The 19755-nt window shown below is 48.7% G+C and overlaps 8 protein-coding genes across 8 annotated transcripts; 4 read left to right on the top strand and 4 right to left on the bottom strand.

Annotated features, from left to right (window-relative positions):
* Nucleotides 1-41: 41 nt before the first annotated feature.
* F5147DRAFT_359577 (uncharacterized protein) lies at nucleotides 42-831 on the top strand. The gene is made up of 5 exons (XM_041429379.1): nucleotides 42-164; nucleotides 214-271; nucleotides 323-432; nucleotides 484-623; nucleotides 673-831. The coding sequence occupies exons 1-5, from the start codon at nucleotides 157-159 to the stop codon at nucleotides 699-701; spliced, it is 345 nt and encodes a 114-aa protein (XP_041288911.1). The 5' UTR covers nucleotides 42-156; the 3' UTR covers nucleotides 702-831.
* Nucleotides 832-1628: 797 nt separating this feature from the next.
* On the bottom strand, nucleotides 1629-3575 carry F5147DRAFT_656084 (uncharacterized protein; the record flags this gene model as incomplete). Its single annotated transcript, XM_041434049.1, has 3 exons — nucleotides 1629-3268; nucleotides 3319-3463; nucleotides 3522-3575. 3 exons carry the CDS (start codon nucleotides 3573-3575, stop codon nucleotides 1629-1631), a joined length of 1839 nt encoding a protein of 612 aa, XP_041288910.1.
* A 2194-nt stretch (nucleotides 3576-5769) lies between these two features.
* On the top strand, nucleotides 5770-7313 carry F5147DRAFT_359557 (uncharacterized protein). Its single transcript, XM_041429378.1, has 4 exons — nucleotides 5770-6124; nucleotides 6187-6786; nucleotides 6849-6974; nucleotides 7037-7313. The coding sequence occupies exons 1-4, from the start codon at nucleotides 5993-5995 to the stop codon at nucleotides 7211-7213; spliced, it is 1035 nt and encodes a 344-aa protein (XP_041288909.1). The 5' UTR covers nucleotides 5770-5992; the 3' UTR covers nucleotides 7214-7313.
* F5147DRAFT_713994 (uncharacterized protein) lies at nucleotides 7168-8498 on the top strand. Its single transcript, XM_041438442.1, has 3 exons — nucleotides 7168-7539; nucleotides 7597-7639; nucleotides 7701-8498. Exons 1-3 carry the CDS (start codon nucleotides 7225-7227, stop codon nucleotides 8216-8218), a joined length of 876 nt encoding a protein of 291 aa, XP_041288908.1. The 5' UTR covers nucleotides 7168-7224; the 3' UTR covers nucleotides 8219-8498.
* Nucleotides 8499-8734: 236 nt separating this feature from the next.
* Nucleotides 8735-10182, bottom strand: F5147DRAFT_656082 (uncharacterized protein; the record flags this gene model as incomplete). Its single annotated transcript, XM_041434048.1, has 7 exons — nucleotides 8735-8797; nucleotides 8838-8939; nucleotides 8999-9279; nucleotides 9559-9678; nucleotides 9788-9968; nucleotides 10064-10103; nucleotides 10136-10182. 7 exons carry the CDS (start codon nucleotides 10180-10182, stop codon nucleotides 8735-8737), a joined length of 834 nt encoding a protein of 277 aa, XP_041288907.1.
* A 773-nt stretch (nucleotides 10183-10955) lies between these two features.
* F5147DRAFT_713988 (Lactonase, 7-bladed beta-propeller-domain-containing protein) lies at nucleotides 10956-12852 on the bottom strand. The gene is made up of 3 exons (XM_041438441.1): nucleotides 12330-12852; nucleotides 11958-12261; nucleotides 10956-11909 (listed from the first exon to the last, which is right to left on the bottom strand). Exons 1-3 carry the CDS (start codon nucleotides 12648-12650, stop codon nucleotides 11434-11436), a joined length of 1101 nt encoding a protein of 366 aa, XP_041288906.1. The 5' UTR covers nucleotides 12651-12852; the 3' UTR covers nucleotides 10956-11433.
* Nucleotides 12853-15808: 2956 nt separating this feature from the next.
* F5147DRAFT_583032 (transmembrane amino acid transporter protein-domain-containing protein) lies at nucleotides 15809-17678 on the top strand (the record flags this gene model as incomplete). Its single annotated transcript, XM_041431696.1, has 10 exons — nucleotides 15809-15961; nucleotides 16009-16084; nucleotides 16140-16247; nucleotides 16296-16378; nucleotides 16430-16715; nucleotides 16766-16793; nucleotides 16885-16933; nucleotides 16981-17141; nucleotides 17195-17567; nucleotides 17625-17678. The coding sequence occupies 10 exons, from the start codon at nucleotides 15809-15811 to the stop codon at nucleotides 17676-17678; spliced, it is 1371 nt and encodes a 456-aa protein (XP_041288905.1).
* A 149-nt stretch (nucleotides 17679-17827) lies between these two features.
* Nucleotides 17828-19636, bottom strand: F5147DRAFT_713968 (uncharacterized protein). The gene is made up of 6 exons (XM_041438440.1): nucleotides 19382-19636; nucleotides 19070-19327; nucleotides 18478-19019; nucleotides 18171-18415; nucleotides 18049-18100; nucleotides 17828-17967 (listed from the first exon to the last, which is right to left on the bottom strand). The coding sequence occupies exons 2-4, from the start codon at nucleotides 19231-19233 to the stop codon at nucleotides 18270-18272; spliced, it is 852 nt and encodes a 283-aa protein (XP_041288904.1). The 5' UTR covers nucleotides 19234-19327; nucleotides 19382-19636; the 3' UTR covers nucleotides 17828-17967; nucleotides 18049-18100; nucleotides 18171-18269.
* Between the last annotated feature and the right edge of the window lie 119 nt (nucleotides 19637-19755).

The raw sequence follows: 19755 nt of genomic DNA, 5'->3' as shown, positions 1-19755 counted from the left end.
TTGGGGCCGCTGTAGGATTTATTGTCTGGCCATGAACTGTTGGTTTAACGGCAAGCAGTCATTTATATTGCTCTAATCCTCACTGCCGGTTTGAGCGCCCTCTTTATATTCTATCATGACCAAATCGTACATGCAATTCAACCAGCAGCTAACTGGATGCACAAGTATGTTAATTCCAGTCCCGTCATACCACAGCACTCACTTTTCTTTCAGCTTCAAGTTTGGATGGATAATCCCTATAGCCATTTTCTTTGTGATATCGTTCCCTCCGGTATGCACATCGACCCTTCATCTCTTCTCACACTAACGTACTTCCCATCAGCTCTTCGGCCACGAGATACTGGCTATTGTGTGTGGTCTCGTATGGGGCGTATGGATTGGTTTTGCCATAGTAGCAGCTGGCACTTTCATCGGTGAAATAGGAAACTTTTAGTACGTCTTACTTTCTATGACGTTTTGGTCATTCCTTACTGTTTCCTTCAGTGCCTTCAAACACCTTTGTTCAACTCGCGGTCACAAGATAGAGAAAAGCAGTATCATCTACTCCTCTTTGGGAAGAGTCGTCCGCGAGGGTGGTTTCAAAATTGCATTGATCGCCCGTTACAGCGCCATCCCCCCTCACTGTTTGTTTCTTCCATTCTCTCATACAATCTTTGCCTTACGTGCGTCTAGTCACCACTGCATTAAAGTTAGTGACCTAGGGTTGAACACGGGTGAACCCGCGGGTCGCTGAGGCCACACCGCACCCGTACCCGCAAACACCGCACCCGCCACGGTGCGGGTGTACACCGACCCGCCAGTTCTGCGGGTATGCACGGTATACCGCGGTTTTTTCACAGACCCGCGGGTCATATAGTATTTTGAGGTATACATGGCAAGTAACTTAAGTCCTCTTCGTCTTCAGACTTTGTTGCTGGGTCCGTGTCGATGGCATCAACATTGATTACCGAAGGTTCGGGGGATGATGGTGGCAGTGATGGGCGTGTCTTTTCCGAGACTCGGAGCAAGACAGTTTTCACTCTCTTCAAAGGACGGGTAAGCACATCCACGCTCTTCTTAGCTGCCTGGCTGACAGACTTCAGAGACGATGCTATCGAAGACGATTTTGACGAGTATGATTGGATGGAAGACTCATCAGCCTCTTTTGAGTGGCGCATGAGAGGAAGGTGAATAGTATTCTGCATTTCTTCACAACCTATTGGCATTTTAACTCGTACAGAACTGGGTATCACAAATTATTGCTTCTGTCCGAGCGCATGGAATATCATTTTACTGGCAAATCAGCATAGCTGGTGCCATCGATTATCATTCTGACTCGACATTGCTACTTGGGAAATCAGCATAGCTGGTGCCGTCGATCATCACTCTGATTCGACATTGCTACTTAATGAACCTGCGGTCGAAGTTCACATGGTGACAGCTCAGGAGGTTATTTATGAGTAATCAAATTTTGACCCTCGCACCCTCGGACTGACAAGTTGGGGATCCACACCCGTCCAACACCGTAAACCGCGACGGGTATGCACGGTGTACGTGCGGGTCTCCATAATCCACACCGTACCCGTACCCGTGCTCTATCGTTAAGTTACATCCGGGATCTCTATCCTCCAAAAATAAAATACGTATAGCTACAATATTTCTAGGGTTCTAATATCCGTCACATTGTGAACAGAGTCTTTGACTTGTGCAATGATATCACGATCTGACGCAATCCTCTTATATTCTCCACCGCGCTGCTGTGCGAGCAAAAATGCACCGAATGGCTGCCCAAGGCGAACGATCAATCGCAATGCTTGTGAGTGACGCTCCGAATCAATCCGTTCCTGTTTAGCAGAACGACGCGAGTGATCTAACGGAGTCCCGGGATCGGACATATCTTCCGCGTCGTTATCGAAGGCAGGCTGCTCTGCAAAGTCAGGCAGCTCAAGAAGACGACGATCCCATGGACGGACAAGCAAGAATGTTTGTCGAGTGGGCCTTGTCCAAGAGAATTGGACCAGCGCCTCTTGGGTGGTGATCAACAAGTCACAAAGCCCATCCGCCTTTACTCCGTACGTAAAAGGAGTTTCCTGGGCTAGATCCTGCCTCCGTCTGACTTCTATGACACGGTGCACTATGCAAGGCAGGTGCAGTCTGCGGTTCGCGAAACGAGCAGCGCTCATATTGTCAAGCCAGTCATAAAAGCTTAAAGCCAATTCCACAGTCACAGGATGACGCAGGGAGGAGATGGCCATCTGAATCTGGTCTTCAGATAAAGACGGGAGAGCACATGGAGGGGCTGCATATGATGAAATGTTGGCTGGAAGACAACTGTTGAACGTGGATGGTTGTCCGACCCAGTCGAGGGCTGTAATGTCGCCCGATCGAGCCACTATCTCCTGCAGGAGCCGCCCGAGCGCATTTTCCTTATTCTCCCCATAAAGGATGGGTAGCTGGATGCCGAATATACCAAACAGTGAGTATGCAGTGTCTTCTGCCACAGTAGTGATACGCGTAGATGCCCATTTGAGTTTCTCTCGGGCATCTCTCATCCCCGGTTGGAAGGCAATGAGGGCGCGTGCATCTACGCCCGTCGCATCCTCCAACTCGTGCATGATCTCGACAGACTCCTTGTGGTTGTGGGAGTCGTTGTCGAGATATAGAGTCCAATCCTGTCGGTAGAACAGAATGACTCTGGGAGCCAGGAATTCCGGGACAGTCCATCCTCGAGTGTTCCAAGCACTCTTTGCCAGTGCGCCAGACTTGGACGAAGGGGGAACATCAGAGAGGTAGACGATCGTGAGCGCTGCATGATAATACCAGGCGAACATGGAGTTGAGCGATTTTTGGAGCTCGACATTGTTGTTCTGGTCGATGCAACACGAATCAACCCACGCCCAGTGAAACCCTGCCTCGCGAGCTTTCTTGCAGAATAACTGCAACTTCCTAAGACCACCGGTCGCCTGCAACTGGTAAACGGCCTTGTCCTTGATGTCTTGTAGTAGCGGCTCCTTTCCTTCCCATCTATGTGATAACATGGCGCAACCGAAGTATTTGGACACTGCATCTACGATGATCTCCCTTGGGAGGTCCGCATGCTTCATAATCGATAAGAAAAGTTGCTTGTACTCTGTGGTCGTTTTGAAAGCGCTTATCTGCGTTTCTCGATCACATAGAAGCCCGGTAGTGGTGTCAAGTAGACGAAGCGGCGCAGTGTCAAGCTGATCATTTATGACCTTCTGAATCATACTATCTGCTTTAGAGGGACTGACATACTGCTCGCGCAGCTCTGAGGAAAGAGTTGAGTATCTAGACAGTGTGTTACTTACTAGGGCTTACTTCGTATCTGCATATCGTGAGCATTGTCCAATGTGGCAAGCATTATTGTGAGGGCCTCGATAGCTTCATCATAGCGTTGTGCGCCATGAAGCGCAGTATGTTTCAACCGGTATCCAACGTGCGACAAAGGGTTCAAATCAATTACCTATGTATGGTCAAAGTGAGCGTTGGCCAGGAAACTGCTTGAACAGATGTCATCATACCTTTTGTGCGTCAAGAAGCACTTCCTCCCACAGCGATTTTTCCAAGTTTGCCATACTACGGTTTGCAGAGACTTGAGCCTTGCAATTCAATTCAATGATATGCGATATGAGATGGCGAAGGGGTAGAAAATTAACATTAAAATACCTTTGATTCAGGCCAAGCATCCTTTGGTACTGCCCACGCTGAGACCATCTTGTCGGAAGCTCCACTGAGAATGTGCTTGCCATCCACGGAGAAAGCGATGCATCCTACCCAGCTTGAGTACTCAAGCTGGAAGATGGCAATGACTCGTCGATCTGAGAGTCGCCAGAGACGAACACGCCCGCCATAGGATGCAGAAGCGACGAGTGTGCCCGAGGGATGGATGGCAATGGAGGAAATGCCTGATATGTGTCCCGTCCAAGGATCACCGACCTGCTTCCAAGTTACTGTATCCCACTCCCGTATGGTCGGATCATTTCCATCTCCTGCTGTGAGAAGGCGTGTACCATCAGGCGTCCACAGGAGTGAAAAGTTGCATGAAATCTGGCCCTTGAAGTGTGCTACGCGTTCCCTCGTATTTGACGTATAGATTTGGATGTCGATGTACGTTGCAATCGCAAGAAACTCGCCGGACGGCGAATACTGAACGCGGCGGACGCAATTTCTACACTCAATTGGGTTTCCTCGTAGCTGCCATGTCATCTTGCACCATAGCTTGGTCGTGGTGTCTTCTGAACCACTAGCCAGTACCGTTCCATCGGGAGAAAATTCCAACGTGTAGATCCGATTAGAGTGAGCTTGTGTGAATTGTGTAAGAAGTTCGCCAGTTTCCCCGTGCCAAATGATAAATGTTCCTTTCCGATCACCACTTGCTATTAATCGCCCATGTCGTGATACCGCCAATGTCGCCACCCTATCACGATGTCCCTCCATTTTCTTCAACATAGCGCCTGTTCCCAAGTCCCACAGACAAACCGTCTTGTCATATGAACCTGTGACCATACGTCGGCCATCCGGGAAAACTGCGACAGCGCGTATGGCTTCTGTATGATCTTTATACGTTCGAAGAGGTGTGGTGTTTGTGATGAGCTGAGACATTTTACCGGCGATTGATGGTGTTGAGTACAGAGTACTACGGCCGAGGCGGACTGGGATAGAGTACCGAACAATCTCCCCTAGTCAGACCTATCGAGGGACTGTGGGGTGTGCACAGGTGCGAGTACTGCATAGACGCCCAACTTATTTATCTTGAAGACTGAAAACAGAAAGATGCAGTGACGTCGTCTGAGTAGAAACGAGAGCCGGCAGCCGAATCCCAGTTATTGAACACATGATATAACTTACTTGAATATGTTTAAATTTCTCTTTGTTTGAATCTTCATTGCTACTTTTCAGCGACTCGTCTCATGTATGTATATAATTTGTCGGGCACGTACATCGGGCCGTTGCTTGAATTGGGCTTCTCACATTTTCGGAACAGTGAGCACACCGACTGCAATATTGTTTATGTCATGAAGTCTAACTATTCCTCAGCGAACAAATAAGAGACTCCAGCTTCACAACGTTAACGATTTAGATGTAGCTCCTCCACTATGGCAGCGCACCGCAGAATCTTAACAGCCAACACCCCCGACATCTCTTTGCGGGCTTCCCTCTCCCATCCCACCCAGGAGTATCCTCCACTCACTGAGACGGTCCGTTCTTCAAAGCAATACTCATAGACTGCGTCCCAGGGAACACTCCCGAAGAAGTCATTCCCAGGGTCATACGCCGTTTGAGCCTCTGTGCATACGTGGCAGCAGCTTACCCCGCTGCACAAACTAAAAAGTTGAAACGCGCTACGCTCCTTCTCATGGTCAGTCCCATCTTCAACTGTGATCTTCGCCTCTTTCACCAAGGCTCTTTAGCATCGCTGGTTCGCATTTTTAGTGCTGCCAAAGGCCGTTGCGAATCATGCAATGAAGCCCCTCTGAACTGAGACCTTTCATGAGGTTAGTGCATCTTGAGCTTATCAACCGGCAAAGAGGTAACGTTGCTAATATACTTACGCACGTGAGTATCAGCCTTCGGGGGCCAACGCGAACTTCTTCAGATTCGAGGACCTTTCCCGGCCATAGCTTCGTCATTTCAGCAAGGTCAAGTCATGCGGACTTCCGGAGTAAAGAGTCGGCCTGGCACTGGATGTTGTTGAACTCAACGGAGTGATCTGAATGTGCAAGGTCTGCGTCAAACAATGCTCATCTGCGAAAATCGATGAGTGTAACTAATTTTGAGTGTTACTATACGAAACAGGCTTTGAGCTTGTTCTTGACAATCACCTTGGTATACAGCAGACAGCAAATGTGCTCGTACATGCAACGCGAAGTCCAATCTTCGGGTCAGGGACTGAGGCTCCCACGCTAGGGCGTAGACCACAAACCCCCAGCCCAACCCTTGTTCTTAGCCTCTCACTCGCAAAATCATTCACTTTTCTTCCTATCAAGTCACCATGTCTTCTCACGAAACCAAGGAGATCCAATACATTGCAGCCGCTGTTCGCGTACTCAGAGAATCGGCACCTGATCCCACAGCTAACCTCGCCGATGTCGAAAAGTGGGGAATGATGACCGTCGAACTCCTGGTAAGCTCTGTTGTACCTCGCTTGCTTGGGTATTCATTGTCTGACTGCTCACTTTTTCCAAGGATCGCCTTCGTGCAAGGCGGCAGCACCTCTTGCCGTTGACAATCGTACAGTCTCTCATCAGCCTCTTCCATGATCGAGTCGATAATAGACAAATTATCGAATGGCTTCGGTGGGGTGAGTCTTGGATGCCGAGAACACTGATCGCTAGGGTAGCTCCTCCATCGCCTTCCATCGAAGACGAGGAAGATGAGGACGAAGTTCTTCCTGCCCCAAAACAGTCGCTGTTGGAATTTGCAAATTTGCCGCATGCGACAAGTACAGGCAAAAGACGAGCTGCGACACTGGCCATCAACAGAACGAACGATCACCACATCTCCTCTACTTGCAATAGTATTGACAAACCACAGGAATCAAGCCAATATTGGGCAGGTGATGATGGAGAAGACGAGGTACTAGAGAGCGAGGAAGACGATCGTGATCGTGATGAGGATTACATTGAGGACGAGAAATACGATGAGGTTGTAGAAAACCTTCCTGATATTCATCTTGCGCCTTCGATCCTTGCTGTTGGAGACCCTCCTCGTCGTCTGACACGTTCGGCTGCGAAATTACAACTATTGCAAGCTACCACTCTCCCTGCTGCGGCTAGTAGAGAAAAGGTTCGTTCTGATCCATCTTTGTCTCTTGCAAGTGAATTTTTATGTTACCCTTTTGCTTCCAGTCTCATGTGCCATGTGAGCGCCCTACTAAACGTGCTCGAATGGATTCTCCATATAAGCGATCGGTCCGCAAAGGCCAGTCGATCCGTGCTCTCATGGAGAGGTACAGGCTTTGTGAACCTCGAAAAGTATGTTATTGACTTATAGCTCTGCGTTTGCTGACGAATATGCTACAATCCTATGCTTCCAGGTCCGCTTTAAGTGCAAACCATGTCGAGTAGCACAACGGACTAAGCCTTGCCTAACGGTGGTACGAGGTGCGACACTGCTGGATTGCTGTGCACGGTGTGTCATTGACCACAGCAAATGCAACTGGAGCCATGGGGAGCGCACAAAGAATCTTGGTAGGTCGTCATTGCAGTCATAGTTCATTCACCAATGTCACCCTTGTCTTACTCTGCAGTATATCGCATGAATCCTTGTTCGTTCTATGAGCCACCTGATACCAATGCCTCATCGCAGGGGCCTGCAACGACCTCTGATTCTGCTCCTCCTGCTTTCTCCCACTCTGGTTCTGGCTGTATCCCACCTACTAGTAGTCCACGTCGTCCTTTGCCTGGGCCTAAGTTAGCAAGGGCGAAGCAAGCCAACGATTTGCACCCTCCTGCACCTCCTTTCTCTCCACCGCATTTTGGGAAGAACCCTTCTCCTTTCCCTATCAGCCCGTCTCTTATCGCTACCACTGAAACACGGGTGAGTCCTCTCTTTCTTTCTCCACCACCTGCGACGCAAGTTGATATGATTATCAAGGAATCTAGTGAAGCTGGTAGTGCTGCTCAGTTCTTTGATGAAGGTGCGATTGTCAGAAATACCACGTCGAAGATGTAATTAACGTAGATGTATTATTGATAAAGTTGCCGAGATCCCACAGGCCCACTCCTATATGGATGCTGAGGCGCAAGTCCCTTCTCCACATCCTGAGGACGATGTCCTCTATCGTACTTATGCCAATCACGATTTTGCTTCCCTTGGCTTACCTCCCGAGCTCGCCAGTATCAACTTGCGAGCAATAGAGGATGCACTATCCCCTATGCTTACTCCGCCCGCCTTCTCTAAACGGATATTTCTCAACACATCTGGTGACCTCCCTGCGATTGCGACGTTACCACGCTTGCCTAGCACGATCGCTGTTAGGCTCAGTGAAGTACAATTAATGGATCGATCCCGCCAATATTTCAACCGCTTACTTATTAACTGGGCAAATCTGAGCACAGTGGCTACGGATCTACGCACCACTGCGCACAACTTCGAAGCTGTTCGCAGGCGCTGGTACGAGTTGCAGGTTGCCAAAGTTCAGAATCGGAGGTCTGGGGAGGGTGTTACGAAGCCAGGGGTTGAAGAAAGGAGCACCCATGTTCGCAATCACTCATAGACTATGTTCCATTGAACTATGATTTTATGTTCTGCGTAAGTTTAAGGCACGAAAATGTATGTAAAAGACAGTATCTATGGTGTCTAAATCTTTTCATGACTCCGAGTCATATTTCTTCCTTCCTATCACATTTTGCAAGGGCAATTCTACTCGACTGCACTCTTGTTTCGTCGTACCTGCTCTGAGTCATTGCCCTTATTCACGAAACTTGAAAGTCATACATCCATTAAGATAAGAGCTGCCTAGAAGGTGGTCATTATTTCAGTGATAAGCTGATTGCTTACAACACACCTACATCATCACAAATCACATGATCGTCCCTTTATATCCTCACGTTGAACATCACCAGACCCTAGGCTCGGGACCAGCCTGGCTTATATAACCACGGACAAGTCGAGTGGCGTAGCCAGGCTGGTCGATCTCGGAGAGATTTGGCAGGCGAAGCACGGAGTTTCAATTTAGCAGGTGCCGGTCGTGCCGGTCGAAGTAATAGTGCTACATAGTTACTGTTGACTATCAATCACTCAGAAACTTTCGTTCGCGCACTGCATAGAGTACCACATCTTTCTCGCTTTTGCGCTGCATCACTGAAATTTCAATGGGATACTTCAAATGATACCATTTGCTCCATATTATACTCCCCCACTGCAGTATGCCCTAACTCCAGAGTGTCATGATTGATTGCGATCGAACGAACCCCATACTCCTCGAATTCCTTGACCTGGAATCCAGAAGCGCAAATTTCACGCGATGAGAGTGATATTCAAATATTCAGCGTACATGATCTTTTTGAAGCAATTTTAAAGGTGTAACTGTGATAGCCATAGGCTTGTCGGGGGAGAGAAGCAAAGGTGTCTTTCTGGAGCCCGTTGCAGCTCGAAGAACCACATGTCTTCCTGCAAGCAAAGATACGAGAGCCTTGAGTTGAAATAACTTTGGAATTTTGGTGTCTTTCGAGACAAAATCAAGGTGCGCGAAAGCTTCGAGTAGTACTTGCTGGATCTGTATCGCTGAAAGTGTGTTTGTAAAGTCCGTTGGAAGGTTTTCGAGAGCATTCAAAGCTGATATGGACATAGACAATACAGAACCAATGTTGAAACTCATGGTCATAACATAGAGATGTAGCAAAACAGTATATAGTGTCTGTCACAATGTCTAGATGTACGACGACACCCGGCACACCCGGCACCTGCTAAAATTCGAACTCCGTGCTTCGCCTGCCAAATTTCTCCGAGATCGACCAGTCTGACTACGTCAAAAATTCCCCACTCTCATGTGACGTACGTCAGACTGGTCACGAGTCTAACCAGACCCAGGGATCATGACATTAGATTACTCACATTCCATACTAGTTGGAGACGCCACGAAAGCGTCGAATTCAGGCCTCTTCTCTTCCTTGATCAGCTCTTTGAGGTCACCAACTGTCACATCCATGCGTGGAAAATCGACCAAGAATCTTCCTTGTCAATATCCCATGCATGGATGTGAGTCAGAAGATACAATTGGGGTCATCACCTAAGACCAAACAGTTGAGCAGCTCAACTCTGTAATTCTAGGTAATGGTCCAACCTGGCTTGGCCCAATTTGCAAAAGCCATGGCTTTGGCCTGCAAAAAAACCAGGCCGGGCCAAAGCCGCCAGTGACAGCTGGCTTTGGCCCGGCCCTGGCCCGAGCCACAGCTCGAATAGTGAAAATGTAGTAAGCCGCTGACAACACTACACGGTTCGATGTTCTCGCGCTCTGCCCCCACCTGACATCCCTGAACATCAGTCAATGTTCGAATATCAACGGAGACGGACTTCACAGACATGCAAATGCCGTACTAGGGCGTCATGGCCAGCTCACGCTGAGTAACGAGGAGATCACTGACGCTGTCCTGAGCGCACTGACCAACCAGCATTCAACCACATGACTCACCTGCACGCAGCGCGCCTGTCAAAACGGGGTCTTGCTACCTTGTACATGTCAGTAAGAAAGCAGAAAACGGACAAACTACAGCTTACGCTCATTCAATGCTTCGTGGGGGGTCTGGGCAGACCCAGTAGCAGGTGTTGAACCTTTGGCTTAGCAGGGCCGTTTGTGTCTTTCTTATATTCCATGTACTGCGCAGAAGGAGAAGGGACGACATAATCGGTCTTAGAAGCGGACGGCGGATGGGTCAGAAACTTCTAGGTGCGTTTCAACTCCAATATCGATCGAACATCGGTCCATCGAAATTGTCTTTGGGTGATCTGCACGCCGTCTCGGTAAGAACCTGGGATTCTCACGTTCCCTGTGCTTTCAACCCCAGATGAGAGACGACGACAACGTCAGGCTTTGAGTTCGCTAGAATAGTTTAGACTCGGAGTCTCAGCGAAGCTTTGGAACAACGCTGATATTGTGATGTACCTAGAACAGTTTAGAGTCTAGGCACGAGTCAGTGTAAGCTGTTGCTATGAGCTACAAGACGACATACCTCAGCGAAGCTTTGGAACAACGCGGCTGAGGTGAAAATGAACGCAAGACGGGGTATATGTACTGTGTGTTACATAACCATCAGCAGCCACTGATGAGAGTCGCAATACTGTATAGTACCTATGTATATGGTGAAGAAGGTGCCAAGAAGAGAAACAGAGTAAACGCGAACACTTTGCATCATTGGTCCATTACAAGCTTGAAGACAGTGGGAAGTCTGCGCCCGATTGAAAATATTTGTAAGACAGTTTGAAGACAGTACTTTGTACAGTGATGGTGAGATACGCCACCCGTAGGTTTTCACTGGGGGTCAGGCCTAGGGTTTGGAACGGTTTCATTGCCTCTGCAAACCTACCGAGCTGCGGCTCAGGCCGCCGGCTTTGGCTTTCCAGAATTCCAAGCCGGGCCGTGCACATCACGAGTCCGCATGGCCTGATCAAAGAAAACACACTGGCAGTCTCTACCTGATATTTCATGGACCGGGAATGAGCGCTTGAGCACCCGCGTGTGTGGAAACTCATTGGACAGATCAGCACGAAGGCAAATTACAAGGTCTTGTAACTTGTTTGGTAAGTACCTGATACACAAGATAGTATAGTATAAATGTCTTACTCAATCCTCCTCTTCATCCGCACCTACATATAAGCTACAAGCAATCATACTATACAACTGGTATCCTCGACCTGATGTGACAGACACCCATAAATGCTACACTCCAGCTGGCGAGCAGACGAATGTCCACCGGTTCACATCCTGACTTCTCAGTACCACAAGAAACCGGTGGGACGTCCTATAACGTCTTCACCGAGCTTCGCGATTTCTTGGAGTCCCTTGCCACCATCAATCCTCTCAAATACCTTCACCCCGCCACCTTCCACACCACCTACAATCAGATACTTATCTTCGTCACCTCCAAATGCCATTCCCCGGACATGAACTAGCCCCGTACGCACTTCGTTCACAAGCTCTGGCTGACCCTCTCCGGCGGCGAGAGAGAATATTGTAATAGTGTCACCCTCTGGATGAGGGTCGTTTCTGTTCGATGTGTAGATGAATGTTTCAGGGAAGGATGCGTTGGGTTCGGGTAGCAGAATTTCCGCTGCCGACATGGTATCCGGTACTGGTAATGCAGAAAGTGCGAACAGAGATGTAAGAGGAGTAGGGGGCGCCGGAAGCGGAGGGAAATTATGCACAGCAAGCTTCAAGGTGAGCTCCAGTAGCGTGTAAAGGGTATTTCCTGTTATAACAATCAACAAGGTTTCAAAAGTGAAGGTTAGTGACACACCTCGAGCTGCGACATGTCGTGGGCCACCCCCTGCTTCAAAGTCAATGTGACCGCGAATGGACCACTTGCCATCGTTTCGTTTGGTGAGTCTCCAGACCTTGTCTGTACCTAAATCCGGGACAAGGAGCTCTTTCTCCGTTTGGCTCAGTGGATTGAGGATGACTTGATGGGGGTGGGATGAAGATTGACGAGCTTTGTTCCGACCTACATGCTCAAACGGCATCGAAAGCGTCCATGGGTGTGGTGAGAGTATGTAAGGGGCAGATGTTGATATCGGAAGGGTCGCGATTGTGCCCGAGGAGTACTAGATGCAGACGCGGATGCAAGAAAGGGAACATTAGAATAGGTAGAGCCGACGTTTGGGGGACTTACATTTCCGATGATAAGCTCGTCCTCTGCGACAAGAAGGTGGCAAGGGTCTGCACCACCACTCTTGGCCCTGGCCACCACTTCTCCTTCGACAGTTCCATCCCTGCCATACTTGATCGCGGCAACCTCCCCATCTGCCTGTTCGAGCCCTGTATATATGAGGGATTTATCGGACGGATGAAATGTGATCCATGACGGATGGTGGCCGACGACTGTTCGAGCCAGAAGATTAAGAGTCGGAGATCCTGTCGACGGTACTGGATCAAAGGACAACGTGTAGATGGAGTCGGTGTATGAACCAACAAAGATCGTGAGCGGTGCCATGATTGTCTTGTTTACAGGTAGTAGATCGTTGATAAAGAGGACTATAATAAACTGTGGGATTTCATGCACATGCTGTACCAACGTGACATACTACGGTATTTTGTCGCTGGAACGGGACAATGTTCGGAGGCCGACATTGATTGTCCGCGCGCTCAGAGGTGGTGGTAGTGTTGTCACCGACGGCCCGGTTTTGTTTGATGAGATCATAGGCATTTGGGAGCACTCGGAACCTAGCCACATTTGAGCCCGCGGAAGCAATTCGCTCCACCGAAGCCCGTACGTACTTGACTTACGCACATTCGCATACTACCAGTACTACTGTCAAGAGTGCGATATCGACGAGACATTCGAGCGAGGAAAAGATGACGGCAAACATAGTGTACAGACACCTCTTATTGTAATTAACGATACCGTACAATACATCGTATATATGAACTTGCGTCATAGGTCACAAAAATATGAACTCGGAGTGTCCGGGGATAGAGATACTTACGATATTGCGTTTTTGAAGCAGGTTGGAGAACTCCGCTGTTGGGAGAGCAGCGGCACAGGATTTGATAATCGACAAAACAGAGGAAACGTCGAGATCAGGAGAGGAGACAATTGCATGGATGCGAGATAGAACTAGAGCTTGGCGGCGTTTTTGCTTGAATGGATATACTGATCGTTTACACCTAGTGGAATCTGTTGATACGGATGTATAGATCGCATCACACAAAGGAGGTGCGTCAGAGACGGCGGATGCACTGTTATCGAAGGCTACGGTAGCCATCGTGGAGGGCAAAAGGAGAGTATGAATTATTCGAGAAAATAGCCTAGGGCCTGTTTAACAAGCGCATAGTATGAATTTGGTATGAATCTCTAGATTGTTAGTACGTTTGCAAGTTCCTCTACCATTCTGAACCATTATGTAATGATCCCTCATGCGAAATTATCGGCGGGCAAGGAGAACGGCGGGAAGAGTTGAGGCCTCAGGCGGAGCACGAACATGCAGTATTCCAGTGAAATGTTAGGCGGCGGCGGCTGGCGCATTGGCGGGACTGATTGGCATGGCCATTCGAAACATCGAGCAGATTTTAAACTCCGCTCGGAGGTGCCGAAGTCCCAGACTGACTAGATCTTTGAGCTTGTCTGAATTGTCTCCAGGCCGGTTTCCTGGAGTTGGCACGAGCGACTATAGTGGTGATGAAGACCTGTAGAAGCATGCTCGAATCGCGCTACTAGAGTCAACGATGAAAACATACCTTTGAATTAGCGTCATCAGGTACTGCCCACTCTGAGATTATCTTGTCTTCACCTCCACTGAGGATGTGCTTGCCGTCTATGGAGAAAGTAACACACATCGTCGGGGCTGAGTGCTGGAATCCGGCAATGGTTTGTCTATCTGAGAGCCCCCAGAGACGAACATCCTCGTCAAGAGATGCAGTGGCGACAAGTGTGCCAGCGGGATTAATGACGATGTCTTTAATACGGTGACTGTGGCCTGTCCAGTCATTACCGACCTGCTTCCAGGTCGATGTATCCCACTCCTGTATTGCTGGGTAACCAAGGTGATAGCACGTCAAGAGAAGGCGTGTGCCATCGGGTGTCCACGCGAGTCTCCCATATTTGTCATCCCCCATGTCTGCAATACATTCCTTCGTGTCCGAATTGTAAATTTTGAGATTGCTATTTGTCGTAATGGCGAGAAGTTTGCCGGATGGCGAATACCGAACGCAGTTGACCCAAGTACTGGATTCGATTGGATTTCCTTGCATCTGCCATGTTGCAGTGCTCCAAAACTTCGTCGTCCAGTCCATGGATCCACTTGCCAGCACTGTCCCTTCAGGAGAAAAGTCCAGCGAGAAGATCGTATAGGAGTCGACCATCATTACCAAGTTGGACGAGATACTCCCCAGTTTCTCCATGCCAGATGATGATCTCTCCCTTGTCACCACCGCTTGCTATCAATTGCCCATCTCATGATACCGCTAATGCCCGCACTTCATGGCGATTCCCCTCCATCTTCTTCAATATAACGCCCGTCTTCAAGTCCCACAAACGAAGCGTTCTGTCGTACGAGCCGGTAATCATTCGTTGTCCTTCAGGGGACATTACGACTGCGGTTATGGCGCTTTCATGATGATCTTCACTAAACTTTCGATTAGGAACGAGATCCGACATTTACGTGTCGAACGTCGAGGTGGACTTCGCGGATTGTGGGTGTCTTGATAAAAGCTGTGAGGCGCGGGTATCGCTTCACACTGCCTCAACTTGCCTCGTGTTCCAAAAGACGCCCAGGACAGTCACATGAGGCTGTGGCATAACTATTTTAACGCGGCATAGATACGTCTGGAGATTGACATAGTACCGAGGTGTTGGGGAGAGTTTGTCGTGGTATAACCGGTGCTTTGGCATGTTTGGGGCTTGCCGCTTGACATCATGATGATGGTAGCACACAGCCTGGCTGCATTGTACTTGACAAGCATTATGGTAGGTGCGAGGCTTTGACTATTAGATCGGCATGACACAAGACAATATGGAATACATGCTAGGCTCGCTAGCTACCGATTGATACGTTCCCGACGAGCAGTGCGAACCCGAAGCACAACTTGAAGCACTGTAAAATTTAAATGCAGTGAGAGAGGAATACGACTCACGAGGACCTGAACTCGCTATCTAGTGGTCTCACATCAATATAGCCGCACGCGCCACGATCAACATTTTTCTTCTGCCGCGGGCATAACTGCTTCAAAATAGTTCTGCCCAGGACTACAACCGTCTGCTGCTGCGAGTGCAATCTAGATTTCCTTTTTGGTCGTATACACTCAACCCTACTGCTCAGGCTGTAGCAACTGTTAACTATCCGCAATCGGAATCTCATCGGCTCGAGCCTTCCCGTTTTGTTGGTGCGGCGCATCAGTAGTTGGTTGGCTTTTCGGAGGTGAGGATGTAGGAGATGGAGGTTGCTTGGTGATGCCGTGAGTGAGTTGGCGAATATATGGCGTTCCTCGGGTGTGAGTATTGCGGATAGTCCAACAGGGGTAGGGACGGGTGGTTTCGTCTACACCGGGGCAAATGGGGCAGTGCGGTGTTCGCCTTTTCCGCTTATCCTGAAGGCTCCGCATTATTTATAGGATGTGAGTGCTCTCGTAGCCTGACCTTATCACACCCATTAGATGGCGTCCCATCCGACGTATGAAGCGCATGGACAACCCTATGTGGACGAAACCACGTCGATGACCGCCGAGAAGCAAGATTCGAAAGGTACTAGAGATGTTTTCGGTGAAGATGGTAGCCATCAGATCCAATACAAGACACTCAGCTGGCAGGTGCGTCTATGCGAGATTGCACACAGTAAAATATTGATCGAACGTAGGCTGTCAGCCTCCTCATGATAGCTGAAATCGTCAGCAATGGTATCCTGTCTCTCCCAAGCGCACTAGCAGTCGTTGGTGAGCTTACTGTCCTCTGAATTCCATGAGGAGCAGCGTTTTTACAAATCTTCAGGCATTGTGCCCGCTGTCATTCTAATCGTGTTTCTCGGTATTTTTGGCCTGTACACTGCCAAGTTGCTCATCGACTTCAAGCTGAATCATCCTAATGTGCATACTATGGGTAATAAATTCTGTCGTCGGTGATTTTCAAACACCTGAGATACTCTAGGCGACGCTGGATACATTATGTTCGGACCTGTGGCTCGGGAAGTGCTTGCCTTCGGAACTGTTTCTTTCGCTGTGTTTGGTTCGGTGCGTCCTTGAGTTAACTGGAATATGTTGCAATTGAATTATCACAAACAGGGCTCTGGACTACTTTCCAGCCAGCAGGCACTGTCAACGCTTTCGAATCAGGGCATGTGTAGTATGTATCTGGTTCTCATCACTGGCGCCGTTGCTTTCTTGATTTCACTACCGCGGACACTGGATCGGTTGGCATGGATGGGTCTTGTTAGCGCAGCAGTCATTGCCATAGCTGGTTTCATTGCAATGATTGGAGCAGGGGTGAACCCAGTTCCCGGACGGACTTTAACAGTAGCTGCCTCCAGTAACTTTTTCGATGCTTTCTTGGCTGTCACAAATCCTGTGGGTACCTTCTTATGTCTTCGAGTAACTTAGCATTGCTTATCTGCTCATTAGGTTTTTGCATATGCAGGTACGGAATTTTGTGATGTTAATCAACATTCCTAACTACTTTACTAGGACACTTCATGTATGACTCTGGGCATGGTATTCCTGCTGAAACTGACCTATGACAGGTTCTTTATTCTGATATCTGAGATGCGTAAACCCGAGGAGGCTATAAAGGTCAGAACGCTCCTGTACTCGATGTTGCGACTGAAGGCCATTTTCAGGCAGCATGGTGTCTACAGGGCTTCGCTACAATATTCTATGTTGTTTTCAGCGTAGTCATGTATGTCTACATTGGAAACACGGTCCAGTCCCCGGTCCTCTTTTCTCTTCCTCCGGTATGGGCAAAGGCAGCGTTTGCCATTGCTCTCCCAAATTTCCTGTTGTCAGTGATGCGTTGTTGTTTGGTCTAGCCCTCACTAATTCTTTTTTCGAAAGCTCTTCCGGGCTATACACTCATACAGCTACAAAGCTGGTGTTTGTTCGCATATTTCGCCATTCAGAGCACGTCCATTCGCATACCTTACTCGGGTGGACGGTTTGGACTCTGCTGTGTCTCGCAGGCTCAGCTCTTGCTGCAATTCTCGCCATCGCAGTTCCGATATTTTCCTACCTAATCGGCATCGCGGCAGCCCTCTTTGCCGCATGGTACACGTACGGTTTGGCCGGATTCTTCTGGTTGCATGACGCATATCATCTCGAGGGTGGCATGGACGGGCTCAAACGACGACCAATCGGGACTACACTGGCTGTGTTGACTATTCTTTCCGGCACTTTCATCTGTGTCGCTGGGACTTATGTGTCGATAAAGGTCAGTGTTCGTGTCTTCGCATCTGACACTCGTCTCACTGTCAATGATTGATGATAGCTCATCGTCGAAGCCTACGCCGATGGCCAAGTTGGGAGACCGTTCGTTTGCTAGGGGGGTTTTCATTGTGGTGTAATGTGTAGTTTGTGTTGAGTCTTTTAAATTTAATTTTAGAGCTTTTCCTAGGACAGTTAAATCATAGATGTGGGCCTGAGAATCTAGTCGGTGATGTGACCAAGATCGTCGATAGTCCATGGTACATACTCGATGCGTTCCAAATGCGCTGGTTGCCGAACTTGATCTGGGGCATTCATATCAGTGATTTAGCTGCGTAATGATAGGTGGCTATAGACACAGAGTTCAACTCAGATGGGAAGAAAGGAGAGCATTGGACTTTGCAGAACTGCAGCGCATCAACGAGGGATCGGTGCCTCGGAAACGTGAGTACGGGTATCTAAAGATTGGTAAGTAGGGGTGTGCTTGCCTTTTGAGTCGGTGGTATTGGACCTGACACAAACGTCTCCAAAGGACTAGTACTAGACATGCAGTGGATTTAAGCTAAACGTCTCGTCAACGGGGAGGAGAGCGAGCAAACGGAATACTCACCATTTATTTGCAGATACTGATAGCTTAACAGTTAGGAGCCCACATAAAGAAGTTCTGCGCATTTGTAATGTCGCTGGCCACGGAAAACCCAAAGACCCCTCAGCCAGCAATTCTAGTTGATCTGCTTGCGAATCTGCGAGTCGTGTGACAAGGAACGATCTGGCAACACTGGAAGGCGGTGCTCAGCGAGACAATACGCGACGCATCGTAGCATGTCGTATAAAATCGCAACGCCCATAAATCCCCTACAGGAATTAGCACGTTCGCGTCAACGTGAGGAACATGCCAAGAGACATGGATCATATACCCCTGGCAACAAGTTCTGCGCGCACATACTTGTTAATACGCGAGCGTTTCTGGAACACTCCGGATGAAAGATTTGTCGAATTCTCCGTGCCAGCCGATGAGATCTTTGCCGCATCACTGCTGTCAATCGTCCATCTCGTCAATCTCCAATTATGGCGGTGCCCTTCCGAATTCAAAGTTCCTGTTTTCAAAAACCCCATATATCTCTTCGCTTCGATCCTCCATTCATTGCAAAGGCCGCAGCCAAGACACTCTGTTTTAGTGAGTGCCTTCGCCGGTATTATCACTCCCTGCGCCTTTGAGCGTGGGTCCAACTTGCCTCTCCACGGTAGATTAGTGGAACTATCTCGGATTAATGATATGGTGATGACAATAGTCATATTGCTATCACGGACATCGTGATTGGCACAAGTGCGAGGAATCGTGGTTGGTAACTCGGCCGCGGGATATCGGAAAAATGTTGGTTCAATTTTGGCCTTTGCAATGATCAAGTTGGGCCAACCTTGACATGCTTGACATACGTAGCCACTCGCTGGCGAACCACTGCTACAAAGTAAATTGTGCAACACGGATCAATTCTATAACCATCTTACTTGTCCTGCATGACGTTGATGCTTGTTTGCCGACATATCATCGAAACCATTCTTACAATCACAGATTGGGTGCCCAGCGGGACGAGATTGAACTTGTTGCTCTTTATCGCCAGCAAACTATGAAAAACAAGGACGTGATGGATTTCTTTATTCCCGTGGGGCATATTCGAATCCAAAGATCAGGGGCAGGAGTGAGATTCCAGCTATGCATTTATGCCGCGAGCGCGCAAGTTGTCGTGCATGTGAACATCCTCGGAGCTAATCTAGTAGTGTCAAACAAGTGAGGGTGAGCTACTTTTTAGTAGTACTTACTTGACGGGCGAACAAAACTAGTCACTTCCGCTGTCACGGACGCTTGCCATCAACGTAAGGTCTGGCCCTGCAAATCAAAGTAATAATGAGAATCTACCGGCCATGAAATTACTCATCTATGAAACCGATGTTGAACCTGGGAAGAGTCTAAAATATTTAGGCCGCTATCTGGAAAGTGCACTCGGCTCCGCGACCTATGGTTTCATCTGCAAGGAGCTGGAGCGCAATGAAAAAGGATACGCGACTGGGTGACTTCCCGTACACGTTTCAAGCCTTATGTGCCGAGGAGCCGCTGTAAAACGTAAGCAACTTCCAACTCCGCACGTCAAACGCGCCCTGTTCCAGACAATGTTTCAATGTCCGCGACGGTATAC

This window comes from Suillus discolor, assembly GCF_016758755.1.
Source record: "Suillus discolor strain FC423 chromosome Unknown F5147scaffold_61, whole genome shotgun sequence".
Taxonomy (NCBI): domain Eukaryota; kingdom Fungi; phylum Basidiomycota; class Agaricomycetes; order Boletales; family Suillaceae; genus Suillus; species Suillus discolor.
This window is presented reverse-complemented; position numbering and strand designations above follow the sequence as displayed.

Excerpts from the sequence above, each read along its gene's own strand:
- F5147DRAFT_359577 (XM_041429379.1), top strand. Across the intron at positions 272-322 it reads TTGTGATATCGTTCCCTCCG|CTCTTCGGCCACGAGATACT; the intron begins GTATGCACATCG and ends ACTTCCCATCAG. Across the intron at positions 433-483 it reads GGTGAAATAGGAAACTTTTA|TGCCTTCAAACACCTTTGTT; the intron begins GTACGTCTTACT and ends TGTTTCCTTCAG.
- F5147DRAFT_359557 (XM_041429378.1), top strand. The coding sequence starts at position 5,993 with ATGTCTTCTCACGAAACCAAGGAGATCCAATACATTGCAGCCGCTGTT. Across the intron at positions 6,787-6,848 it reads CTGCGGCTAGTAGAGAAAAG|TCTCATGTGCCATGTGAGCG; the intron begins GTTCGTTCTGAT and ends TTTTGCTTCCAG. Across the intron at positions 6,975-7,036 it reads GGCTTTGTGAACCTCGAAAA|GTCCGCTTTAAGTGCAAACC; the intron begins GTATGTTATTGA and ends CTATGCTTCCAG.
- F5147DRAFT_713994 (XM_041438442.1), top strand. The coding sequence starts at position 7,225 with ATGTCACCCTTGTCTTACTCTGCAGTATATCGCATGAATCCTTGTTCG. Across the intron at positions 7,540-7,596 it reads TCGCTACCACTGAAACACGG|GAATCTAGTGAAGCTGGTAG; the intron begins GTGAGTCCTCTC and ends ATGATTATCAAG. Across the intron at positions 7,640-7,700 it reads TGCTCAGTTCTTTGATGAAG|TTGCCGAGATCCCACAGGCC; the intron begins GTGCGATTGTCA and ends TTATTGATAAAG.
- F5147DRAFT_713988 (XM_041438441.1), bottom strand. The coding sequence starts at position 12,650 with ATGGCACCGCTCACGATCTTTGTTGGTTCATACACCGACTCCATCTAC. Across the intron at positions 12,262-12,329 it reads ACGAGCTTATCATCGGAAAT|TACTCCTCGGGCACAATCGC; the intron begins GTAAGTCCCCCA and ends GTCTGCATCTAG. Across the intron at positions 11,910-11,957 it reads ACGACATGTCGCAGCTCGAG|GAAATACCCTTTACACGCTA; the intron begins GTGTGTCACTAA and ends TTGTTATAACAG.
- F5147DRAFT_713968 (XM_041438440.1), bottom strand. The coding sequence starts at position 19,233 with ATGCCCCACGGGAATAAAGAAATCCATCACGTCCTTGTTTTTCATAGT. Across the intron at positions 19,020-19,069 it reads ATCAACGTCATGCAGGACAA|TGGTTCGCCAGCGAGTGGCT; the intron begins GTAAGATGGTTA and ends ACTTTGTAGCAG. Across the intron at positions 18,416-18,477 it reads CGCAGAACTTGTTGCCAGGG|GGGATTTATGGGCGTTGCGA; the intron begins GTATATGATCCA and ends TAATTCCTGTAG.